This window comes from Dipodomys ordii, unplaced genomic scaffold, assembly GCF_000151885.1.
Source record: "Dipodomys ordii isolate 6190 unplaced genomic scaffold, Dord_2.0 Scaffold48, whole genome shotgun sequence".
NCBI lineage: Eukaryota > Metazoa > Chordata > Mammalia > Rodentia > Heteromyidae > Dipodomys > Dipodomys ordii.
Window position 1 is genome coordinate 766293 of NW_012267264.1, and position 22614 is coordinate 788906.

Consider the following 22614-nt stretch of genomic DNA (forward strand, 5'->3'; position numbering starts at 1 on the left):
CACTTGAGCTACAGCGCCACTTCTGGTTTTCTGGTGGTTTATTGGAGATAGGAGTCTCACAGTCTTTCCTGCCTGGGCTGGCTTTGAACCGCGATCCTCAGATCTCAGCCTCCTGAGTAGCTAGGATTACAGGCGTGAGCCACCAGCGCCCGGCAAGAATTCTTAACTATTAGAGAGGGGATGGGTTCTGATTCTCTCCAAGAGACCAGGGGTCCTCTGTGCATGGGAGATGCTGAAGGAGGGGCACACCTCTGCTCTGGACTCATCAAATTCCTTCTCATTCTGCATCAGCTTTTGTCCCCCACAAATCATGAGAAATGGTGGGGGGAAGGCGGACCAGTGCCTCTTACCTCCTCCCTTTCCCCCAGAACAAGGATCTGCAGGCGAGAGTGAGGCGGTTGGAGTCCTGTGAGTGTCGCCCTGCTGCTCCCCAGTGCTGGGGGGTAGGACGCGCCTGGCCTGAGGGGGCTCACTGGGAGCCAGACGCCTGCACAGCCTGTGTCTGCCAGGACGGGGCTGTCAGCTGTAGTCCCCAGCCCAACTTGCCCCATTGCCGTGGTTAGTGCCACCCATCTGCACGCTGGAGCCCCCTGGGGCCTAGAGATGGTGCTGGAGACTGACAACAGTGTCTTCTCCAGGCTGCAGCCACAATGGTCAGACCTACAGCCATGGGGAGACCTTCTCCCCAGATGCCTGTACCACCTGCCGCTGCCTGGTGAGTTTCTGGGACATTTGTCCCTGTCACCTCTCCACCTTAGTCTAGCCACCTGTCATTGAAGTTCTAGGCCAGCTGATGTGTGATTGCTTCTGCCTGTCTGCCTCCAACCTTGCCGGGATGGCCTTGAGTGGATTCTGACTGGCTCTGCCTGCAACTCTGCTCATACACGTGCTCATACACTCTGCTCAGCCCCTCAAGGAGGCCCTGGAGTGGAGGACAGAGGATGTGGTTGTCATCTGCTTTGCTCAGCTCCCATTCTCACCACCCCCACACCTTCCACACCCTCATCTCTTTTTGTTTTGGTTGGTTGTGGGGTTTGAACTCTGGGTCTGGGCACTGACCCTCAGCTCTTCAGCTCAAGGCTAGCACTGTACCTCTTGAGCCACAGCGTCACTTCTGATTTTCTGGTGGTTTATTGGAGATAAAAGTCTCAGGGACTCTCCTGCCTGGGCTGGCTTTGAACCAAGATCCTCAGATCTCAGCCTCCTGAGTAGCTAGGATTACAGGCGTGAGCCACCTGTGCCCGGTTTACAACCTCATCTTCTACTTCAGACTCTTCCCACCCTCGTGCTGTTCTCTCCCACCAACCCACAGCCTCTTTCTGGCCTTTCCCTCCTCAAGCTTCTTCTGAGAAAGCCCCAGGTTCTCTTCCTAGGATTTCCCCACTGGAGAATTGCACTTTGAAGGGAGGGTTGCCAGGGGAGCTGATGGGAGGGGCTGTAGGACGTCTCTTCTACCCTTGAGCTGAGGGTATGCCATGTCTTGCTAACTCATCCTTTTGCTCCTCAATGAGTCCCAGCCTAGGGCAAAGTTTCAGCATTCTAGTCTGCTTCCTGCAGGAAGGGACTATCACCTGTACCTCGAAGCCTTGTCCGAGAGGACCCTGCCTGGAGCCAGGAACATGCTGCCCACACTGTGAACCAGGTCAGCCTGCTGCCAGCCCCTATATCTGTGGGACCTGCCCCTCACCCCAGAGCCATGATCTATCATCTAAGTGTGGACACATGCCCCCACCGAGAGTTCTGGGGAGCCCAGTTTGAATACCAAGTCAGCAAACACTCATCCTTTTCCTGGGATAAGGATGCCAGTCTTAGGGCTTGAACTCAGGGCGTGGGCTCTGTCCCTGAGCTTTCTTTTTGCTCAAGGCTAGCTCTCTACCACTTGAACCATAGCTCCACTTCTGGCTTTTTGGGGGTGCTTAATTGGAGATAAGAGTCTCACTGACTTTCTTGCCTGGGCTGGTTTTGAATGCAGGCTTCAGATCTCAGCCTCCAGAGTGGCTAGGATTACACCTACACCCTGGCTGACTCACCCGATTGTCCTCCCTCAGGGAGCGCTTGATCTAGTTGGGAAGATACATTTATAGCTTATCTCACACAAAATTTAAGGTCTAGTGAACAGATTAAGAGAAGGCTTTGCCAGAGGAACGGGCAGGAGGGCAGACAGAGTCCATCCAGACTAGTGAGTCAGGGTAGCTTCACAGAGCCTGGGTGTCTGAACTGATCTCCAAAGAAAAGTTAAATTGCACAGAAGGAAGAGGAATGCCGAGAGCCCTCTTTGAGCAGGAGCAGGGTGGGAAGAGGTGTGTTGTGCTGCTCAGCCTTGCAGTTTGGACTTCTTTCTGTGGGTAAAGGAACCACCAAAGGCTAAAGAGCCAGTTTGTAGCACGTTCAAAACGATGTTTTGAATATTCATCAGGCAGGGGCTGCACAAGGAGAGACCAACCTTACTGCAGCCCACTTTTTTGCTGGCTAATAGAAGAGAGTCTTGTGAAGCTTTTCTGCTTGGGTTGGCCTCCAACTGTGATCCCCCCAGGTCTCAGCCTCCTAAGTAGCTAATTTTGCAAGTGTGAGCCACTGATACTTTTTTTTTAAATGCCAGTCCTGGGGCTTGAACTCAGGACCCGAGTATTATCCCTGACCTTCTTTTGCTTAAGGCTAGTGCTTGACCACTTGAGCCACAGCACTATTTCTGACTTTTTCCATGGACTTTCCTGCCCAAGCTGGCTTTGAACTATGATCCTCAGATCTCAATCTCTTGAGTAGCTAGGATTATAGGTGTAAATTACCAACGCCTGGCCAGAATTATTCTTACAGTATAATTTTATGCATTGGTTATCTGAAATTCAAGTGTAACTGAGTGTCTTAAGTTTTATCTGGAAGCCCTTCCAAGAAAAGTATGCTGGCAGTGTTCAGAAGAACGAGGCTTAGGCCAGTGTGGTCTTGGCCCAGAGTCTTGGCCAGAGACCACAACTGATGTCTTGGGAACTGTTGAATTTTTTTTAAAGAGAAGAAGGGTGCTGAGGTTGGGAATGTGGCTGACTGCGTCTCTAGCAATGTAGGCAGAGTGCTTGTCTAGCACCAGCCTGCCCCCACTCCCAATTTCTAGAAAAGGGCACATAGTATCTCAGGGCCACTACCAGCCTATGTGATATCTTGATGAAAAACAAAAACAAGACACCCCTGTCAAGACCCTTTGCCCCATTTAGTAAAATAAATGAAACTACCGATGGTGTTGTGCTTAGACAGTTGACTGCCATCTGCTGGAGAAGTATAGTAAATGTAAACATCTCTGTTCCATCCTGAATTGGTGCCCTTTGTATATGGCACCCAGTGATCTGGGTCTCTTATTTGGGACTCTGGCCTGATTTTCCAGGCTGTCCCGGGGGTCGCAGGCCTGGGGAAACGTGGAATCCAGAGCCCTGTGTCATCTGCACCTGCCAGGTAAGAGAACTGAGGTCGGACCCCAATTACCACCCATGCCCCTGCTGCTTGGAGTAGTGGGGCCATGCCCAGCCCAGCCTAGGGACCAGAAAGGGCTGCTGCCTCCACCCAAACATCACAGCCTGGAGCCTGTTAGACCTGTGAGACCCCCAGTGTGTCCCAGCGTGGGCAGTGGTGAGGAACAAGGGAAGGCCGGGCGTCTGTCCTGCAGGCAGGAACCGTGCGGTGCCAGGGGCCCTCATGCTCCCAGCTCAACTGCCTGGAGAGCTATACCCCACCTGGAGAATGCTGCCCCATCTGCCGGCCAGGTGACTTCCCACCCTGCCTGTCCCTTTCTCCCCCCAGCCCCACTGGGTCCAGTATCTACTTGGGGTCATGTGTTTCCCTGGGGGATGCCCATCCCCACTGTTCTCTGGTGACCCACCTGTCTTCTTGGTGACCCTCCCCAGGCTGTGAGTATGAGGGGAAGCTTTATGAGGAGGGGGCCAGCTTCCTGTCCAGCTCCAACCCTTGCCTCCAATGCTCTTGCCTGGTGAGTCTGTGCTATTTCTGCCCAGGCCTGCATCTCCTTCGACACGTCTTGCCCTACCCTAGACGGGGCTGGCCACCCTTGCCATCTCTCACATGCCTTCTGTGCCAGTAAAGGACTCCCTTTACTCCACCTGCCCACCCTGTGCCTCCTGGGAAACCAATCTGGAAGCTCTTTTTATAGCCACTGTTCCATTGCAGAGAAGCCTGGTTCGCTGTGTGCCCATCAAGTGCCCACCAAACTCCTGCCCTGAGCCAATCCTGAGGCCTGGGCACTGCTGCCCAGCCTGCCAAGGTGAGAGCCTCCAGCCTCTTCCCATGGAGTCTCTGGCAGGGCTGGACTATCATGCCATTTCTCCAACTCTAAACTCCATCTTGCCAGCCCCTGACTTTGTTTGGCCAAGTGGAGGAGCAATGCCAGCCCTACCCTCCTTTGGAAGTACAAGCTTGATGTCAAATTGTGCATCACTGCACAGTGATTCATGCCTGTAGTCATAGCTACTCAGGAGGCTGACATTTGAGGATTTCAGTTCAAAGACAGCTGGGCAGAAAAGTCTATGGTACCCTAATATCCAATTAATCACCCCAAAACCAGCAGCAGATGTATAGCTCTAGTAGTATGAGCACCAGCTTTGAGCAAAAAAGCAAAAAAGCTAAGGGAGAGTGTTCTGCCCCTGAGTTCAAGACCCAGTAGGAGTACTAAAAGAATCTTTGTTGTCTGAGAATGTGGCTTAGTGGTAGAGTGCTTCCCTACCATGATTCCTCAGTACCACATAAACAGAAAAAGCTGGAAGTGACACTACGGCTCAAGCAGTAGAGTGCTAGCCTTGAGCAAAACAAACTCAGGGACAGTGCCCAGGACTGGCAAAAAAATCTGTCATTGTAACTTAGTGGTTGAGTAACTTTTTTTTGTTTTGTTTTGTTTTTGGTCATGGGGCTTGAACTCTAAGCCTGGGCACCGTCCTTCAGCTCTTCAGCTCAAGGCCAGTGCTCTACCACTTGAGCCACAGCACCACTGGTTTTCTAGTGGCTTATTGGAGATAAGAGTCTCATAGACTTTCCTGCCTGGGCTGGCTTTGAACCATGATCCTCAGATTTCAGCCTCTTGAGTAGCCAAGATTACAGGTGTGAGCCACGGGCGCAGGGCTGGTTTAAGTCACTTTGTACCTTAGTTTCCCCATTTTTAAGGTGCATATAATGATCAACACTGTATAATATTGTTGCCAAGACAGGAGTAGAAGCAGGGCCCTGGTGCAGTGGGAACTCAGGAAGGAGACCTAGGTCCCACTGCTGGACACAGAGGGACAATCAATGTTGAGGTGACCAGCAGGATAAAGAGGTACTAGGAAGGGTTGATGAAATCAGAGGACACTCCAGATAAAGAGTATCACATTCTAGTCAGCACGGTATAAAAATGGGGGATCGTACAATAGGCGTGAATGGTCAGGACTTAAGGGTGAGGGGGCATAATAGATAACGTGGAAGATTTGCTGTCCTTTTGGAAGAGGAATGGTCCAGGTGGCCCTGACCAGGCCTGCTCTCTGTCCCCAGCCCAAGGCTGCATAGAGGGTAATTCTCACAGGGACCATGGCCAAGAGTGGACTTCATCTGGGGACCCCTGCCAGATCTGCCGGTGTCTGGTGAGTCCTGAGGCCGTCCCTGTGCTGTCTCTTACCCTGCCCTGCCCTCAGGCTAGCTGGGTTTTTAACTTCTTTCCGTGGGACACATCTCTGGGGTCAGAGATAGTACAGACCACGTTCTAGGTGCTGTGAGCACAGGCCTGGGCCCTGCTCAGTGCATTTGGTGTTCTTCATGGTTTGTGATCTGAAAAGGAGCACACAGGCCAAAGGAATGGGCACAGGGGTGGGGGGGGGTGAGGGACCTGGGCATTAACTTTGATTGAAAGCCACTGCTACATGTGGCCACAGAGCTGTTGACATGTTTCTGGTCAGAACTGAGGTGTAAGTAAGCTATACCCACTGACTTCCATGACTTAGTAAGGTGAAAAAGAAGGTAAAATATCTCACTAATATGCTGTGTTGGGGGTCAGAGGCATGGCTCAGGTGGTAGAGCACCAGCCAATGAGCATCAAGCATAGTGAGTTTGAGTCCTGGTCTTGGAAAAGAAAAGAAGAAAGAAAGAAAGAGAGAGAGAGAGGGAGAGAAAGAAAGGAAGGAAGGAAGGGAGAGAGAAAGAAAGGGAGAGAAAGAAAGAAGGGAGGGAGGGAGGAAAGGAAGGAAGAAAGGAAGGAAAGAAGGGAGGAAAGAAGGAAGGAAGGAAGAGGCTGTCTTAGTTACCCAGGCAAACAGAATATATTATTAAAATTCAATTTCAACCAGGCACAAGTGGCTCATGCCTGTAATGGTAGCTACTCAGGAGGCTGAGATCTGAGAATCTCAGTTCAAAGCCAGCCTAGCCAGGAAAGTTCATGAAACTCTTATCTCCAATTAACCACACACACACACACACACACACACACACACACACACGAAGCAGGGTGGTTGTGGATCCAATGGTAGATCCCTAAACTTGAGCAAAAGGAAGTAGTTCAGGGACAGCACCCAGTCCTTGGGTTCAAGCTCCAGGACTGCACAAAACAAACCAACCACAAAATAACAACAAACCCTTGACTTTGAATTTAACATGACTTAGGTGACTTTCATTACCTTGGGGTAGGAAAGCAAGTATTATATTACTTGAGCACATCCCTTGCCCTTTTGTTTATATTTTGTTTTTGAAATAGGATTTCACTAACTTTGCCTGGGCAATCTATGCGAAGAACCACTGGCTGCCCACACCCTAGGAAGGTAGTGAGTGGAGGGTTGGTGTAGTGTGAATACAAAGGGGTGGGATCTGCTGGGGTCAGGCAACTGGTTAGCAACAGCCCCTTGCTAAATCCCAGCTTCTAGAAGTGGTTGCCACACTGATGCCTCTTATATCTTCCCCTCAGGCTGTGAGAACATAATTATTATGACCTTTTTTTTTCATATAAGTAAAAACAGGGAGAACTTAAGTACCATGCTACACAAGAACCACCAACTGAGTGGCTTAAAACAACAGAAATTCTGCAGGGTTGGGGGGGTGGGGGAGGGGGCAGGGGAGACAGGGCTGGGAAGGTGGTTCTGTGGAAGAGTGCTTGCCTTGCATGTATGAAGCCCTGGGTTCGATTCCTCAGCACCACATAAGCAGAAAAAACCAGAAGTGACGCAGTGGCTCAAGTGGTAGAGCATTAGCCTTGAGCTGAAGAGCTGAAGGACAGTGCCCAGGCCCAGAGTTCAAGTCCCACAATGGACAAAAAGAAAAAGAAAAGAAATTCTGCCAGGTTCCAGTGGCACATGCCTGTAATCCTCTCTACTCAGGAGGCTGAGATCTGAGGATTCTGGTGCAGAGATAATCAGGGTGGGGGTTGGAGGCTTGGTTAGAGCACTAGCGAGTGAATGAAAATTCAGGTACTGAGTTTGGGTACCAGTCTCAGATCTAAAAGAAAGAAAAGAAAAGATGACAACCAGGGTCGACAAATCCAAGAAACCCTCACCTTCAACTAACCAGCAAAAAGCCAGAAGTAGAGTTGTGGCTTAAGTGGTGGAATATTAGCCTTGAGTGAAAGAGCTAAGAGAGAATGTGAGAGCCTGAGTTCAAGCCTCAGGACTGGCACAAACAACGACAATAGCAAAATAAAACAGAAATGTATTTGTCCACACTTCTAGAAGCCAGAAGTTCAAGATCAAAGTGTTGGTGGGGTTGCTTCCTTCTGAGTGCTGTGAAGAAGGCTTTTTTTATGCCTCTCTCTTTTTATCCCTTCCCTTCCCTTCCCTTTCTTTCCTTCCATGCTAGGACTATTGCTTGAACCCAGGGCGTCGATGCTGTTGATTAGCTATTTTGCTCAAGGCTGGTGCTCTACTTCTTGAGCCACAGCTCCACTTCCGGTTTTTAAGTAGCTAATTGGAGATAAGTGTCTCACAGTCTTTCCTGCCCACACTGTCTTTGAACTGTGATTCTCAGATCTCATCTCCTGAGTAGTTAGGATTCCAGGTATGAGCCACCTGCACAAGGCTTAAATCCCCCTTTGTATAAGGACACCAACTACTCCCGTGTGACTAGTTACATGTGCAACAATCCTATTAACAAATGAGGTTACATTTGGAGGACTTCAACAAATGCAGGAAGAATGCGTTTCAACCTATTACATCCAATGAGTGAATGGCTGGGACTCCAATGCCATTCCTGCCATTTGGCTGAGTTCTCATGGCCCTGCCTCTGTCTACCTACCAGGAGGGGCACATCCAGTGCCGCCAGAAAGAATGTGCCAGCCTGTGCCCCTATCCGGCCCGGCCCCTCCCAGGCACCTGCTGCCCAGTGTGTGATGGTGAGTCAGTGGATTTCAAAGGGTCTCCAGTACAGGGAATGGTGATGTTTGTCCAGGGATGGAGCAGGGAGGGGCTCCTGAGGAGGGCCTGAGCATTTCTTCCCAACAGGCTGTTTTCTAAATGGAAGGGAGCACCGCAGCGGGGAGCCTGTGAGCTCTGGGGACCCTTGCTCTCATTGCCGTTGTACTGTGAGTGTGGCTGCCTGGCAGGAAGGGCCTGGCTTCTGGGCCTGCCTGCCACCTGCTGACTGGGCCCTGTTGGCAGAATGGGAGTGTCCAGTGTGAGTCTCTGCCCTGCCCACCTGTGCCCTGCAGACACCCAGGCAGGATTCCTGGACAGTGTTGCCCAGTCTGCGATGGTGAGTAGAGCTGGCTGGGGTAGACAGGAGAAGCGCAGGCGCTGGCTGGAGACGGGCTTTGCTATGCTCTTATTGCACAGGTGAGTTCTCATCTCACCTTCCCCGGGGGACATGGCGGGACCACACCTGTGTAGGCAGATATGGGAGGACGTCCATGACTGGGCATTCTTGGGTACCTTGGTGTGTCATGAGGCTTCCTTCCCTGTTCCCTGTCCTCTTATCCAGGCTGTGAGTACCAGGGACACCAGTATAGGAGCCAGGAGACCTTCATGCTCCACGAGGGGAGACGCTGTGTCCGCTGCTCCTGCCAGGTGGTGGCTTCACCTTCTCCCATCCAATTGTGTGCGTGTGTGTGTGTGCGTGCATGCGTGCGCACGCACTAACACTAGGGCTTGGATTCAGGGCTTGGGCTTTGTTCCTTAAGCCACAGCTCCATTTCCTGCTATTTGCAGATAAATTGGAAATAAAAGTCTCACAGACTGTCTGTGCTGGCTTCAAATGGTGATCCTCAAATCTCAGCCTCCTGAGTTGCTAGGATTACAAGTGTGAGCCTAGATTCCACTCAGTTTTGTCTGATTCTTTAAGGACCTCTCATCTGGTTTCCCTCTCAGGCTGGTGAGGTGTCCTGTGAGGAGCAGGAGTGCCCAGTGGCCCCCTGTGCCCTGTCTGCCTCTGGCCCCCGGCTCTGCTCAGGTACATGCATGTGGAGTGTATGTGTGTATGGGAGGGGAAAATGCCAAGGACACTGCTTCCATGGGATTGGAGAAAGCGGTCACTCTTCAGTAGGGAGGCTTTATTAATTATTCCATAATTCCTTCAGAGGCTGTGGTGGGGATGCAAGTCAGAGTCTTGGTGGGCTAGAAGGATAGGAATGGACAGGGAGGGAGTTTGGGTTGCCATGGTGACAGTATCCCTTGTTGTAGTCTGTGTGCTAAATGAAGAGGAGTTTGCTGAGGGGGCCCAGTGGGAACCCGATGGTCAGCCTTGTACCACCTGCTCCTGCCGAGATGGGGTGCCAGTGTGTGGGGTTGTGCTCTGCTCCCCTGCCCCCTGCCAGCACCCCACCCACCTCTCTGGTGAGTGCCCAAGGATCTTGGCGTTCTTCCCCTGCTATGCCCAGCCCACCCTGACCGGCTCGCCCCCCCAGGGGCCTGCTGTCCCAGCTGCGAGAACTGCAGCTACCATGGTCAAGTGTATGCCAATGGGCAGAACTTCACAGACCCGGACAGCCCGTGCCACACCTGCCACTGCAAGGTACCTCCCTGGGGCTTGCTGCTGCCCCCCCCCTTGAGCTCCCAGAGGCTCACCTCCCCCATGGCCCTTTCCTCTGCCCCCAGGATGGCACTGTGAGGTGTTCCTCAGTTGTCTGCCCTCCCACCACCTGTGCCCGGCCCCAGCGTGGACCTGGTCAGTGCTGCCCTAGGTGCCCAGGTAGGTGTTTACTGTGCCGGATATCTTCCCAAGCAACTGTCTTTCTCGGTTGTTTTGGCTCTCCCACCACATAGCTAAGAACTCTCTGGAACTCACAGGGTGTGGGTGTGGTGTTAGGATACCACCCTTCCATCCTGTTGTCTTCTATTTCCTCTCCCAGACCCCATGAATAGCCGCGGGTAGAGCACAGGTTCAGGAGACTGGGTGCTGGCCTGCCATGGGCGGTGATCCCGGCCTGCCTGCATGGAGAGTTCTGTGCTAGGGCGTGTGTCACAGACAACACGTCTGTGCAGTGCACCTCTTCACCTGAGACAGTCATCTGCCCGCACACCCGTGGGTGAATGCTGAGCTGCGCACACCTGCGCACATGCGCACGCAGTCCCTTGCCTCTCCCCGGGCACCGAGGGCTTCCAAGCTGGCACTTGCCGCGTGGTTCCCTTCTCCAGGGGCAGAGGGACAGGGGCAGGGGGGTGACACCTCGTGTGCTCAGCCTTTGCCCCCGCTCTCTGATGCTCAGATTGCGTCTTGGAGACACAGGTGTTTGTAGACGGCCAGCGCTTCTCCCACCCCGGAGACCCTTGCCAGGAGTGCCGGTGTCTCGAGGGCCGTGCCAGCTGCCAGCCTCGTGCCTGCCCCAGCGCGTCCTGTGCCCACCCTTTGCCTGGAGCCTGCTGCCGGAGCGACTGCAGCGGTGAGGCGCCTGGGCTGGAGGAGGGGCGCGGCTGCAAGGTCCTTTAGTCCCCGCCTGCCCTACAGCTGCCCCTTCCCCTAGGCTGCGCCTTCGGAGGGAAAGAATACCCGGACGGGGCGGACTTCCCGCACCCCACCGACTCCTGCCGGCTGTGTCGCTGTCTGGTGAGTGGGCCACGGGGTGACAGGGGCCCAGGGAAGTGGAGATGGGACTTAGGGTCAGGAAAAGTCCAACGAGATGGACTGGCAAGGGGTGGGGAGTCTCCCCGCTCTAACCCAGCCTGCACCGTCCATCTGTCCATCTGCAGAGCGGGAACGTGCAGTGCCTGGCGCGCCGCTGCGCACCCCTGTCCTGCGCCGAGCCGGAGCTGCGGCCGGGAGAATGCTGCCCGCGGTGCCCGGGTAGGAGCCGCCCCTGCCGGCCGGCGCCTCTCCGCCCGCGCTGGGCCATGATGATGCCATCCGCTCTCTTTCTCGGTGCAGACGCCCGTGCTAGCTGTGCACGGCCTGGGGACAATGTCCCAGCCCGCCACCAGGAGCACTTCACTCCACCTGGCGACCCCTGCAGCCGCTGCCTCTGCCTGGACGGCTCCGTGTCCTGCCAGCGCCTGCCCTGCCCGCCCGCGCCCTGCACCCACCCTCGCCAGGGGCCCTGCTGCCCCTCCTGCAATGGTACCACCTCGGCCGTGGTTCCCAACACTCTCTGTCTGCGCCATCCGCTCCCACCCTGCCTCTGACGCGAATCCAACTCCCTTCCCCCTCCCCCCCCCCAGCCCTACTCCTCTGGGGTCTTATTACCAACCCAGCGTTGGCGGCTCATCCTATAATCCTACCTACTCAGGAGACGGAGAAGCCAGCCCCAGCAGTCTCCAATTAACTCTCCAATTAAGTGGTTAGAAAAAATGCAGTAGCTGGGCACTAGTGGCTCACACCTGTAATCCTAGCTACTCAGGAAGCTGAGAACTGAGGATTGTGATTCAAAGCCAGCCCAGGCAGGAAAGTCCTTGAGACTCTAACTCCAATTAACCACCAGAAACCCAGAAGTGGTGTTGTGGCTCAAGGGGTAGAGTGCTACCCTTGTGCAGAAGGGCTCAGGGACAGTGCCCAGGTGCTGAGCTCAAATCCCACTATAAAAAAACCCACTGGAGGGCTGGGAAGGTGGCCCAGTAAGCAAAAAGAAAAAAGCGGGAAGTGGCGCTGTGGCTCAAGTGGTAGAGCGCTAGCCTTGAGCTGAAGAGCTGAGGGACAGCGCCCAGGCCCAGAGTTCAGGCCCCACGACTGGACCCAAAAAAAACCCCACTGGAGTAGAGGTATGGCTTAAGTGGCATAGCACCCATCTTGAACAGAAAAAGCTAAGCAAGAGTATGAGGCTGTAAGTTCAAGCCCTAGTACTGACACACACAAAAAGAAAGCAGAAAGTGCCCCAGTGTCTGGGCTTGGGAGCCACCACCACAGCCCCCCCATCCTGCCCTTCTCTCTAGGCTGTTTGTACCAAGGGAAGGAGGTTGGCAGCGGGGAGCGCTTCTCATCGCCCACCAGCCCATGCCACGTGTGCCTTTGCTGGGAAGGCAGTGTGAGCTGTGAGCCAAGGCCTTGTGGCCCTGCACAGTGTCCCTTCCCCACCAGCGGCCAATGCTGCCCTGCCTGTGATGGTGAGTAGATGGAGAGGGGCCTGCAGGGGTGGAGGGTAGAAGGTGGGCAAGAAATCAGTCAGAGCCCTCTTCCCTGCCCTGAAGTGGATCTTGAGGCACCAGTGTCTCAATCCTAGCTACAAAGGAAGCTGAAATCTGAGAATCACTGTTCAAAGCCAGCCCAGGAAGGAAAGTTTGTGAGACTCTTATCTCCAATAAACTACCAAAAAGCTAGAAATGGAGCTGTGGCTTAGTTGGTAGAACACTAGCCTTGAGCACAAGAAGCTCAGGGACAGCACCCAGGACCAGAGTTCAAGTCCCCCAAGACTGGCAAAAAATAAAAAATAAAAATAAAAAATCAGCTAGGAGCCAGTGGCTCACGCCTGTAATGCTAGCTACCCAGGAGATTTGATCAAAGCCAGATCTGATCAAAGCAAGCCAGAGCAGGAAGTCCACGAGACTCTTATCTCCAGTTAATCACCAGAAAACCGGAAGTGGTGCTGTGGCTCAAGTGGTAGAGCGCTTACCTTGAACTGAAGAGCTGAGGGGACCCCCCGGCTGTGGGTGAAGCCTAGATTTTCTCCTGCCCTTGGTGCCATTTGACTATTTGCTTAGCCTTGGGAAAATTACATAGCTTCTCTGGGCCTAATTTTTGACTTGTAAAGAAGTGGGGAATTGGGCCAGACCCAGTTGCCCAGTCTTCAGTCATTCTTTGTAATATCTTAGCAAATTTTGCTGTACACTCTACCACATGAACTCTTTAGTTTAATTTCACTTAAATGTATTGAAGTGAAATTTAAGAAACGTTTAAAACTTTTCTTCTATTGAACTCATTAGTTAAAACTTATTTAAGTGGAGTTTTGTATTGTACTATAAATAGAAACTTTGTTTTGCCAGGAATAGAAGATTACCATTAAATTGACAACAGCTGAAATATGATGTTGTGGAATTCTTTTTAGGCACTTCTGCCTGTCAAGGCTTTGAATCTAAGAGTCAGCTTTTTTTTTTTTTAAACGTGTCCTGGGGCTTGAATTTAGAGCCTGGGTGCAGTCCTTGAGCTTTTTTGCTCAAGGTTCATGCTCTAGCACTTGAGCCACAGCACTACCTTAGGTTCTTTTGATAGTTAATTGGAGGTAAGAGTCTCATGGGCTTTCTTGCCTGGGCTGGCTTGGAACCTTGATCCTCAGATCTCAGCCTCTTGAATAGATAGGATCACAAGCAGGAGCCACTGGCATGTAACTCATCCTCTCTTAATTGAAAAGGGTGACGAAGAAGGGTCAGAGAGGAGCTCAGGTTGCTACACCTCCCTGGTCAGTCACAGGGCTTAGAAGAGTGTTGGAAGGAGATTTATTTTTGTTGGTCACAGGGCTTGAACTCTGGGCCTGAGCGCTGTCCCTCAGCTCTTCAGCTCAAGGCGAGCGCTCTACCACTTGAGCTACAGAGCCACTTCTGGTTTTCTGGTGGCTTATTGGAGATAAGAGTTTCACAGACTTTCCTGCGCAGGCTGGCTTTCAACCACGATCCTCAGATCTCAGCCTCCTGAGTAGCTAGGATTACAGGCGTGAGCCACCAGCGGCGGACTGGAAGGAGATACTTTAGATCTGAGCCATCTGGCTTCTCCCAGCTTTGCTTGGGCTGGAAAACTTGCCCCTTCAGCAGTGGCCTTGTGAGCATCTGACTGTTGTGACGTGCACATCTCTATGGGGTTTTTCTACCCTAGACAGACAGGGAGATTTCTTGCCACTCCAAGGGGGAAAGTTTGCCCTTGGCTTGTCCAACCTCTCAAGTTTTCTTTGTCCCTGGCATGGGCTTCCTCTTAGCCCAGGTGCCAGGATCTTCAAGGCCCGGCCTTCTGCTAAGGCACTCAGAGCAAGTGACTGCTTTCCCCTCACTCCTTTCTGCTCTCCTCCCCCCTACCCCCAAGGCTGTGAGTACCTGGGTGCATCTTACCTGAGCAGCCAGGAGTTCCCAGATCCCCGAGATGCCTGCAATGTGTGTACCTGCCTCAAAGGCTTTGTGACCTGCCGCCACCGGCCCTGTGAGCCTCCAGGCTGCAGCCACCCTGTCACCAAGCCAGGACACTGCTGCCCAACCTGCCAAGGTACGGCTCCACCTGCCCTGCCCCTCCCATTGCTGGGGGTCCCAGGGGCCCTGACCTGCAGCAGGCGGGAGACAGACCCAGCTGAGACACATGGGCCCTCACCCCAGACACTCAGAATTCTCTCTCTCTCTTCCTTTCCCCCCTCTTTTTTCCTCTCTTCTTCCCCCTCTCTTCTTCCTCCTCTCTTCCTCTTTTTCTCTCCTTGTCTCTTCTTCTCTCTTCTCCTCCTGCTTCCCTCCATCTCTCCCCCTCCCTCTCTGTCTGTCTCCCCCACTAGACTTCTCTCACACCATATCTCTGCCCTTCTTCCATACCCACTGCCACTCTACACCAGATTGCCACACTCACCAAAGAACTGATCCTCTGGCTTCCATACTCTTTCTTAAATTGTCTTGTTGCCCTTCTAAAATGCCCTGTCTCTACTTGAAACCTGAATGGTTATTCAGTAGTTCCTACCTTCCAGGAAGTAGCTTCCCAGGATCACCCACCTGATCCTGTGTCCACTGAGCTTTGCGAGGTCCCAGGCATGGCTGTGCTGGCATGCCTATGTGTGTGTGTGTGGGGGGGGGTGGTGTTCCAGTATAGGCTCCTCCCATTGTGTTCTCCACTCTGCCAGGATGCCTGTACCATGGGGTCACCGCTGCCCCTGGAGAGACTCTTCCTGACCCGCTTGACCCTAGCTGCTCCCTCTGTACCTGCCAGGTGAGGTGGAATGCTTGGGAGCTTTTCTTGGTAGGTCTCACACATTTTCTTGCCTGGACTGGCTGTGTAGTGGGATACTCAGATCGCTTCTTTGCTCAAGGCCAGTACTTTACCACTTGAGCCACATGGTCACTTCCAGCCTTGTCTGTTTATGTGGTATTGAGGAATATGAACCCAGGGCTTATGCATGCTACGCAAGCACTCTACCACTAAGCCACCTTCCCAGCCCCCACCTTTAGGATCTTGATAACCCTTCATCCTATTGTTCCCCCCAAGCTGAAAGCGGCTGTCCCCACCCAGGAGTACACTCCTGTCATATCTGTTGGGACAGGGTGGGAGCGTGACTCCCTGGCCATGGGAGGGGCTTGGGCCTGGGAGGCGGGTGCTCCCCAAGGGTCAGCCAGCCTGGCGTGAGGCTGTACCAGAGTGACAGGTGATCTCCCCCCAGGAAGGCTCCATGCACTGCCAGAAGAAGCCGTGTCCCCCAGCGCTCTGCACGCACCCCTCTCCTGGCCCCTGCTTCTGTCCTGTCTGTCACAGTGAGCTGCCTCCAGGGGACCTGGCTCCCCTCCCCCTCCTCCCCTCCCCCTTCTCTCCCTCCTCCCCTTTCTCCCATCCTTCCAGGTCTAAGGTTGGGCAGTGCAGGGTACTATAGCGCACGGCCCCTGCCCATGACTTGTGTCTCCACAGGCTGCCTCTCTCAGGGCCAGGAGCACCAGGATGGGGAGGAGTTTGAGGGCCCTGCAGGCAGCTGTGAGCTGTGTCGCTGTCAGGTACACAGGGCTGGGGCGGGGACAAGGGCTGGGCCACTGTGGGGGGGGTGGTTCAGGCCTGGATGGTGAGTCCCTGGCCCTGCATCTCCTGTAGGCTGGCCAGGTCAGCTGTGTACCACTACAGTGCCCTCCACTTCCCTGCCTGCTCCAGATCACAGAACCAGGGAGCTGCTGTCCTCGCTGCCGAGGTGCGCCTAGCCCATGGACTTCCCCTGTGCTTTAGTGCCTGGCCTGCACCCCGCAGCCTGCGCCAGCTCCCTGCCGACCCTTAGACCCTCCCTCATCTCTGCCCTTCATTGTCCCCTTAGTACATCTTCACAGCTCCTCCTCCCCCTCCCTCCCACTCCAGGTCCCCATTAAGATGCTTCTCCATGTTGTTCCTCTTCCTAACCACACATACCTCAGTCATAACCACCATGGAATTAGCAATACCCCCTCTACCCAGTACTTGAATTAGAACTCAGGGCCTCTTGCTTGCGAGACACTCACTCTACTGTGTGAGCCACACCCTAGCCCATGTGCTGTTAGTATCTTTTTTTCAAACTCTTCTTTTTATTTTTCAAATTCAGTATTAAACTTTTTGCCCAGCCTGGCCTCAGACTTTAATCCTCCTATTTTTGCATCCCAACTAGCTGGGATTATAGATGTGTACCACCAGGCTGGGTCATAATGAACATTTATGGAGGATATACGACGTGCTGTGCCCTGAGCCGATCACTCTACATGTATTATCATGTTTAAGCAGCACAATCCTTTTGTTAGATAAGTGCTGTCCTTGTTCCTGTTTTACAGATGAGAGACTGGAGGTACAAAAAAGTAACGTAGCTGGGTGTGGTGGTGCATCCCTGTAATCCCAGCACTGGGGAAGTACAGGCAGGAGGAGAACTGAAAGCCAGCCTGGGTTACATAGCAAGAGCCTGTCTCAAACAAACATGAAGGGAACATAAGTTGCTGGGGTCCCTCTGCTGGCAGGTAGACAGGTCTGGATGTGCCTCAGGGCCTGCTAGCTCCAGAGCACGAGCCTTTTTCAGTGGACCATCCCCTACTGTATGCCCACTGAGTGGGCACAGCATCATGCTGGCCCTGTGGACAAAACAAGACAGGTACGACCCCCAGTTAACAGGAGGAGACTGAAGCTTGGGCGGATTGAGTTTCCATGTTTACTGATAGAGACATTCATTCATTCCACTTGCGTTTATTACACCTCCCGCATGTTAGTGCTGCGTGCCACTTGGTGGCTTTCTCCTCCACTGTAGACAGGATTTCCGACCCCTCCCCCTATCTCCCTACCACATCCCTGCAGACCCCCTCCCCTCAGTACCCATAAGTCATTGCTGACCAGCAGGGACTTCCCCTTGTCCTTCTGGGACCTCAGGCTGCCTGGCTAATGGGAAGGAGCACCCTGAGGGCAGCAGCTGGGTACCCCAGGATAGCCCCTGCTCGTCCTGCCTGTGTCACGAGGGCGTTGTCACCTGTGCCCGCGTCCAGTGTGTCAGCGCCTGCATCCGACCCCACCAAGGGCCCAGTGACTGCTGTCCCCGATGCTCTGGTACTGGGAGCCTGAGGTGGGAGGGGGCTCTGAGCTCCATCGGGACCTCTCTGCCTTTATGCTGGGCTGGGCAGCAATGGAGGCTCCAGGAGGAGCGGCCTTGCTTCTTGTATGCACCCTAGTCCCTGGGGGAGGACTGGGGCAGGGGACTCCCTCCCTGGCATGGCTGCCAAGAAGGTTCCCTGGTCCTGCTCTCATTTTACCCTGCTCTAAGACTGCGAGCATGAGGGGCGGAAGTACGAGCCTGGAGACAGCTTCCAGCCTGGGGCAGACCCCTGTGACGTGTGTGTCTGTGAGGTAGGAGCGGGCTCAGCTGGGGACTGGGGCACCCTGGGCAGCCAGGCAGCCAGCGTGGAGCCAGCACAGGAGTCAGGGACTTTGTTCATACCTGAGCCAGGAGCCTAGAGCAAGGTTTAGACTCTGGGTCTGAGCGCGGGGAAGCAGTGGGCAGGCTCTCTTGGCTGGCCTGTGGGGTGGGATCGTGAGGGGCCACGTGAAATGGTGAGTATGCAAAGGCCCCAGCAGAAGAATGATGTCATAGGTCAGGAGGTGGGGGTGGAGATGGGAGGATGGCAGGAAGCTCTTAGATGGTTAAAAAAAAAAATCCTTTGCCGGGCGCTAGTGGCTCACACCTGTAATTCTAGCTACTCAGGAGGCTGAGATCTGAGGATTGCTGTTCAGAGCCGGCCCAGGCAGGACAGTCTGTGAGACTCTTAGCTCCAACTAACCACCAGAAAACCAGAAGTGGTGCTGTGGCTCAAGTGGTAGAGTGCTAGCCTTGAGCTGAAGAGCTGAGGGACAGCGCCCAGGCCGAGTTCAAGCCCCATGATTGACCAAAAAAAAAAAAAATCAAAACAAAACAAAAATCCCTTGAGGTGTCAGGCTCAGGGAGTAAGTCTAGGGGGTATGAGTCTCCCTTTAAATGTGTGTGTGTGTGTGTGTCACACATTTGTGCTGGGCCTGGGGCTTGAACTCAGGGCTTGGATCCTGTCCTTTAATTTTTTGTTTTTGGTCGGTTGTGGGGCTTGAACTCTGGGCCTAGGTGCTGTCCCTATGCTCTTCAGTTCAAAGTGAGCGCTCTACCACTTGAGCCACAGGGCCACTTCCGGTTTTCTGGTGGTTTATTGGAGATAAGAGTCTCACAGACTTTCCTGCCTGGGCTGGCTTTGAATTGCGATCCTCAGATCTCAGCCTCCTGAGTAGGTAGGATTACAGGCGTGAGCCACCAGCGCCCAGCTTCCTTAGCTTTTTCACTCAAAGCTGACTGCTATGTGAGATACAACGCCATTTCTGATTCTTGGCTGTTTCATTGGAGATAAGAGTCTTATTTGCTTTTCTGCCCAAATTGGCTTCAGACTGATCCTTAGATCTCAGCCTCCTGAGTAGCTAGGATTATTACAGGCCTGAGCCACCAGCGCCCTGCTTCCCTTTAGAGCAGAAACCAATATACCTACAACACACCCCAGAGAAGAGGTGGCAGGTAGCTAGAGGGCCTGCCTGGGGTCCAGGGAAAGGGATGGCTCTCAGCTTTCATGACCTTGGGACCCACCCTGCTCTTCATCTTGTAGTCACAGCCGGAGGGGCCACCCAGTCTTCGCTGTCACCGGCGGCAGTGTCCCAGCCTGGTGGGCTGCCCGCTCAGCCACATCCTGCCTCCCGGGCCCCAGCTCTGCTGCCCTACCTGTGCGCGTGAGTCTCAGCTTACAGGCTAGATAAGACTCCAGGACTGCCCAAGAGTGATGCTAGAAGAGCCATCCTGCTCTCCTCCCCAGCCCTAGACTTTTCCTGACTCTAGTGGACTGTTCTAGAAGCCCTTATCTTGGCTCCAAGGGGAGCTGGGTGCAGTTTGTGGACAATCCCAGCAGGTGGCGCTGTAGGGTTGCAATTGTGCCACTTCTGGCTTCTTGGAGATTGTGTTAAAAGTCTAGAACTTAAATGGTTTACCACATCCCTGCAGACCCCCTTTCTGGTACCCACACTTCCTGCTGACCACCAGAGGAAAGAGAAAAGTGTCCCATGTATATGTATATATATATATTTCTCTCTCTCTCTCTCTTCTTTCCTCCCATTCCCTTTTCTCCCTCCTTCCCTTTTCTTTGAAATAGGGATTTAGGGCTGGGGGTATGGTCAAGTGGTAGATCTCTTGCCTACCAAACTTAAGGCCCTGGGTTCAAACTTAAGTACCACTTTAAAAAAAAGAAAGGAAAAAGTATCAATAAAGAGGCAGAAGTGGCGAGTAGAGGGGTAGAGAAGCAGTTATAGTTTTTATTACAAATACTAAAGGATAGTTAAGTGGTTTCCTGAGCTTTAAGAATGGCAGTGAATTGGGCACTAGAGGTGTATGCCTGTAATCCTAGCTACTCAGGAGGCTGAGATCTGAGGATTGAGGTTCAAACGCAGTAGGAAAGTCTGTGAGTCTCCTATTTCCAATTAAGCCTCAAAAAGCTAGAAGTGGAGGTATGGCTCAAGTGGTAAAGTACCAGCCCCAGTAGCCACACACACACACACACACACACACACACACAGAGGGAGGAATGGCGGTGTACCTGCCACAGCCATTCTGCCTTTGTTGTGTTATAGAAGCCCCGCTCAGCAGCTGGTCTTCCACCATGGAGACCATATTGACCACATGTACAAGACATGTGTTCCAGGAGGAGAATGGCACTACTCTCTGACATTTTTCCAAGTTCATAGTGTAATAAACAGACAACTATACAGTAGCATACAACTTACCATCTACACCATATTGGATTATTAAGGGCTACCATCCTCTGCATTCATCAGGGAGAACTGGTCTTATAACACTGGAAGCTAGGGTAAGCTTCAGGGGGTAACATGAAGACTCATTTGTTAAACACCAAGGCTGTGTGGCGGCATACACCTGTAATTCCAGTTTGGGGCCTGCCTCTGGGGAAAGAAGTTAATGAAGTCCAATCTTAAAGAACTAAGCTAAGTGTGGTGTCACATGCCTATGGTCCCAGCTACTTTGGGAGGCTGTTGGTAGAACATGGTAGTTCAAGGAAGGCCCTCAAGCAAAAACAAAAAACAACAACAACAAATGAAAATCCTGTTTAAAAAATAATGTTGGTGGTGGCTTAATCCTGTAATCCTAGCTACTTGGGAGGCTGAGATCTGAGGATCAGGGTCCAAAATGAGTTGATGGTAGAATGCTTAGCTAGCAAGGGCAAGGCCTTGATTTCAAGCCCTAGTATCACACTAAACAAAACATCAAGGTTCACAATATCTAATGAGATACTTCGTATTATTACCTTTTTGATTAAAAAACAGACTCAGAAGTTGATTTATCTGCTCAAAGTGACACAAGCATTCAAGCATTGATGGTTAGAGCTAGGATTGGGACTTGGGGTACCTGGCCCTTTGTGCTTCCCTGTACTGTTTAGCCAGATTATAGCCTGCCTGCCTGCCTTCCTTCCTTCCTTCCCTGCCCTTTCCTTTCCTTTCCTTTCCTTCCCTCCCTCCCTTCCTCCCTTCCTTCCTTCCTTGCTTCCTTCCCTCCCTTTCCTTCCCCTTCCTTCCCACCCCTCCCTCCCTCCCTCCCTCCCTCCCTCCTTCCTTCCTTCCTTCCTTCCTTCCTTCCTTTCTTCCTCTTCGTTTCTTTTCTTCCTTTTTTTTTGGTGCTGGTACAGGGGCTTGAACTCAGGACTTAGGCACTGTCCCTTAGCTTTTTTTGTTCAAGGCTAGCACTCTACCACTTGAGTCACACCTCCATCTCCACTTCCAGCTTTTTCTAGTCAATGGAAATGGTCTCTTATTATCTATCCAGGCTGGCTTTGAATGGTGATCCTCAGATCTTAGCCTCCTCCTGAGCAGCTAAGCTTACAGGAATGAGCTACCCACCCCCTCACAAAGTTCCTATTAAATATCAGAACTCTTCTTTGCTAGGCAAAGAGAAAAACAGGATTTCTCCCTCCTGGAGTGAAAGGTAGTCAGATGGGCATGTAAGCAAACACTGGGCTCTCCTTGTCCCTCTTACCCTCACTCCTGGTCCTTCCTTCACAGAGGCCCTGCGTAACTGCACAGAGGGCCTGCTGGGGTCTGAGCTGGCCCCTCCAGACCCCTGCTACACCTGCCAGTGCCGGGTGAGTGCTTCTTCTCGAACCTCTCCTCTGGGGCTGGGGCTGACGCGGTGGTGGCTCCTGGGCTCCCCATCCATCTTGTGTGACCCGAGTGTTTGATCCTGCTCATGTCCCATCCCCACTGTGGCCCCAAACTCCCTGGCCTCTGCGGTTCTCTCCTAATGCGTTCACTTGACCATGAGCAGGACCTGACATGGATCTGCATTCGTCGCACCTGTCCTGAGCTCAGCTGTCCCCTGGTGGAGCGCCACACTCCCCCTGGGAGTTGTTGCCCTGTGTGCCAGGGTATGTGCCCAGCTTTGATCTCCCAGTCAGCGAGGGGAAGGGAGGACTGGCATTCAGGGACTCTCGGGTCTGCACTCAGAACTCAGGCTCCCCTGGACGCTGGTGGCTCACGCCTGCGATCCTAGCTACTCAGGAGGCTCAGATGAGGATTGTGGTTTGAAGCCAGACCGGGGGGGGGGGGGAGGCTCGGAGAAACAATCACCAATTAACTGCCAAAAAACCTAGAAGTGGAGCTCTGGCTCAAGTGGCAGAGTGCTATAGCCGTGAGCAAAAGAAGCTCAGGGAGCCAGCCTGGGCGAGAAAGTCTGTGAGACTCATCTCTAACTGACACTGGAGAACTGGAAGTGCAGCTGCGGCTCTAAGTGGTAAAGTGCTAGCCTTGAGCAAAAAAGCTCAAGGACAATGCACAGCCCCTGAGTTCAATCCCCAGGACAGACAAGGGCATCTAGGCTCTGAGTTCAAGCTCCAGGACTGGCACAAATCAAAAAGAAAAAAGAGTGCCCGCTTCATTATTTGTAGAAATGGAGGGGTACTCACTGGTACGGAGTGAAGAGCCATGAAGAAGAGGGAGAAAGAGAAAGAAAAGACTGCTTTTTGGAGTCTCAGGCTTTTAGGGTACTGAGGGACTCCTACTCCTCCAGTAGGGCTCTACACTGCAGAG

General features: G+C 52.9%; 1 protein-coding gene across 2 annotated transcripts in view; it reads left to right on the top strand.

Moving 5' to 3' along the window:
* The window catches only part of Kcp (kielin/chordin-like protein), a 29806-nt gene that overhangs the window by 2218 nt on the left and 4974 nt on the right, over positions 1-22614 (top strand). Inside the window, exons 3-29 of one of the 2 annotated variants that reach the window (XM_013019958.1) lie at positions 369-558; positions 639-715; positions 3653-3740; positions 5527-5609; positions 8242-8335; positions 8445-8524; positions 8601-8694; positions 8920-9005; positions 9306-9387; positions 9618-9770; positions 9842-9948; positions 10032-10125; positions 10643-10816; positions 10898-10980; positions 11124-11217; positions 11299-11487; positions 12297-12467; positions 14371-14547; positions 15164-15249; positions 15698-15788; positions 15940-16022; positions 16117-16210; positions 17398-17571; positions 17786-17868; positions 19140-19260; positions 21592-21671; positions 21854-21953. In XM_013019958.1, coding sequence (XP_012875412.1) covers positions 369-558; positions 639-715; positions 3653-3740; positions 5527-5609; positions 8242-8335; positions 8445-8524; positions 8601-8694; positions 8920-9005; positions 9306-9387; positions 9618-9770; positions 9842-9948; positions 10032-10125; positions 10643-10816; positions 10898-10980; positions 11124-11217; positions 11299-11487; positions 12297-12467; positions 14371-14547; positions 15164-15249; positions 15698-15788; positions 15940-16022; positions 16117-16210; positions 17398-17571; positions 17786-17868; positions 19140-19260; positions 21592-21671; positions 21854-21953 — 3028 coding nt within the window. Of the gene's footprint in view, positions 1-368; positions 559-638; positions 716-1557; positions 1643-3652; positions 3741-3890; positions 3974-4170; positions 4265-5526; positions 5610-8241; positions 8336-8444; positions 8525-8600; positions 8695-8919; positions 9006-9305; positions 9388-9617; positions 9771-9841; positions 9949-10031; positions 10126-10642; positions 10817-10897; positions 10981-11123; positions 11224-11298; positions 11488-12296; positions 12476-14370; positions 14548-15163; positions 15250-15697; positions 15789-15939; positions 16023-16116; positions 16211-17397; positions 17572-17785; positions 17869-19139; positions 19261-21591; positions 21672-21853; positions 21954-22614 lie in introns of those variants that run through there. The other variant, XM_013019959.1, reaches the window with a different exon arrangement.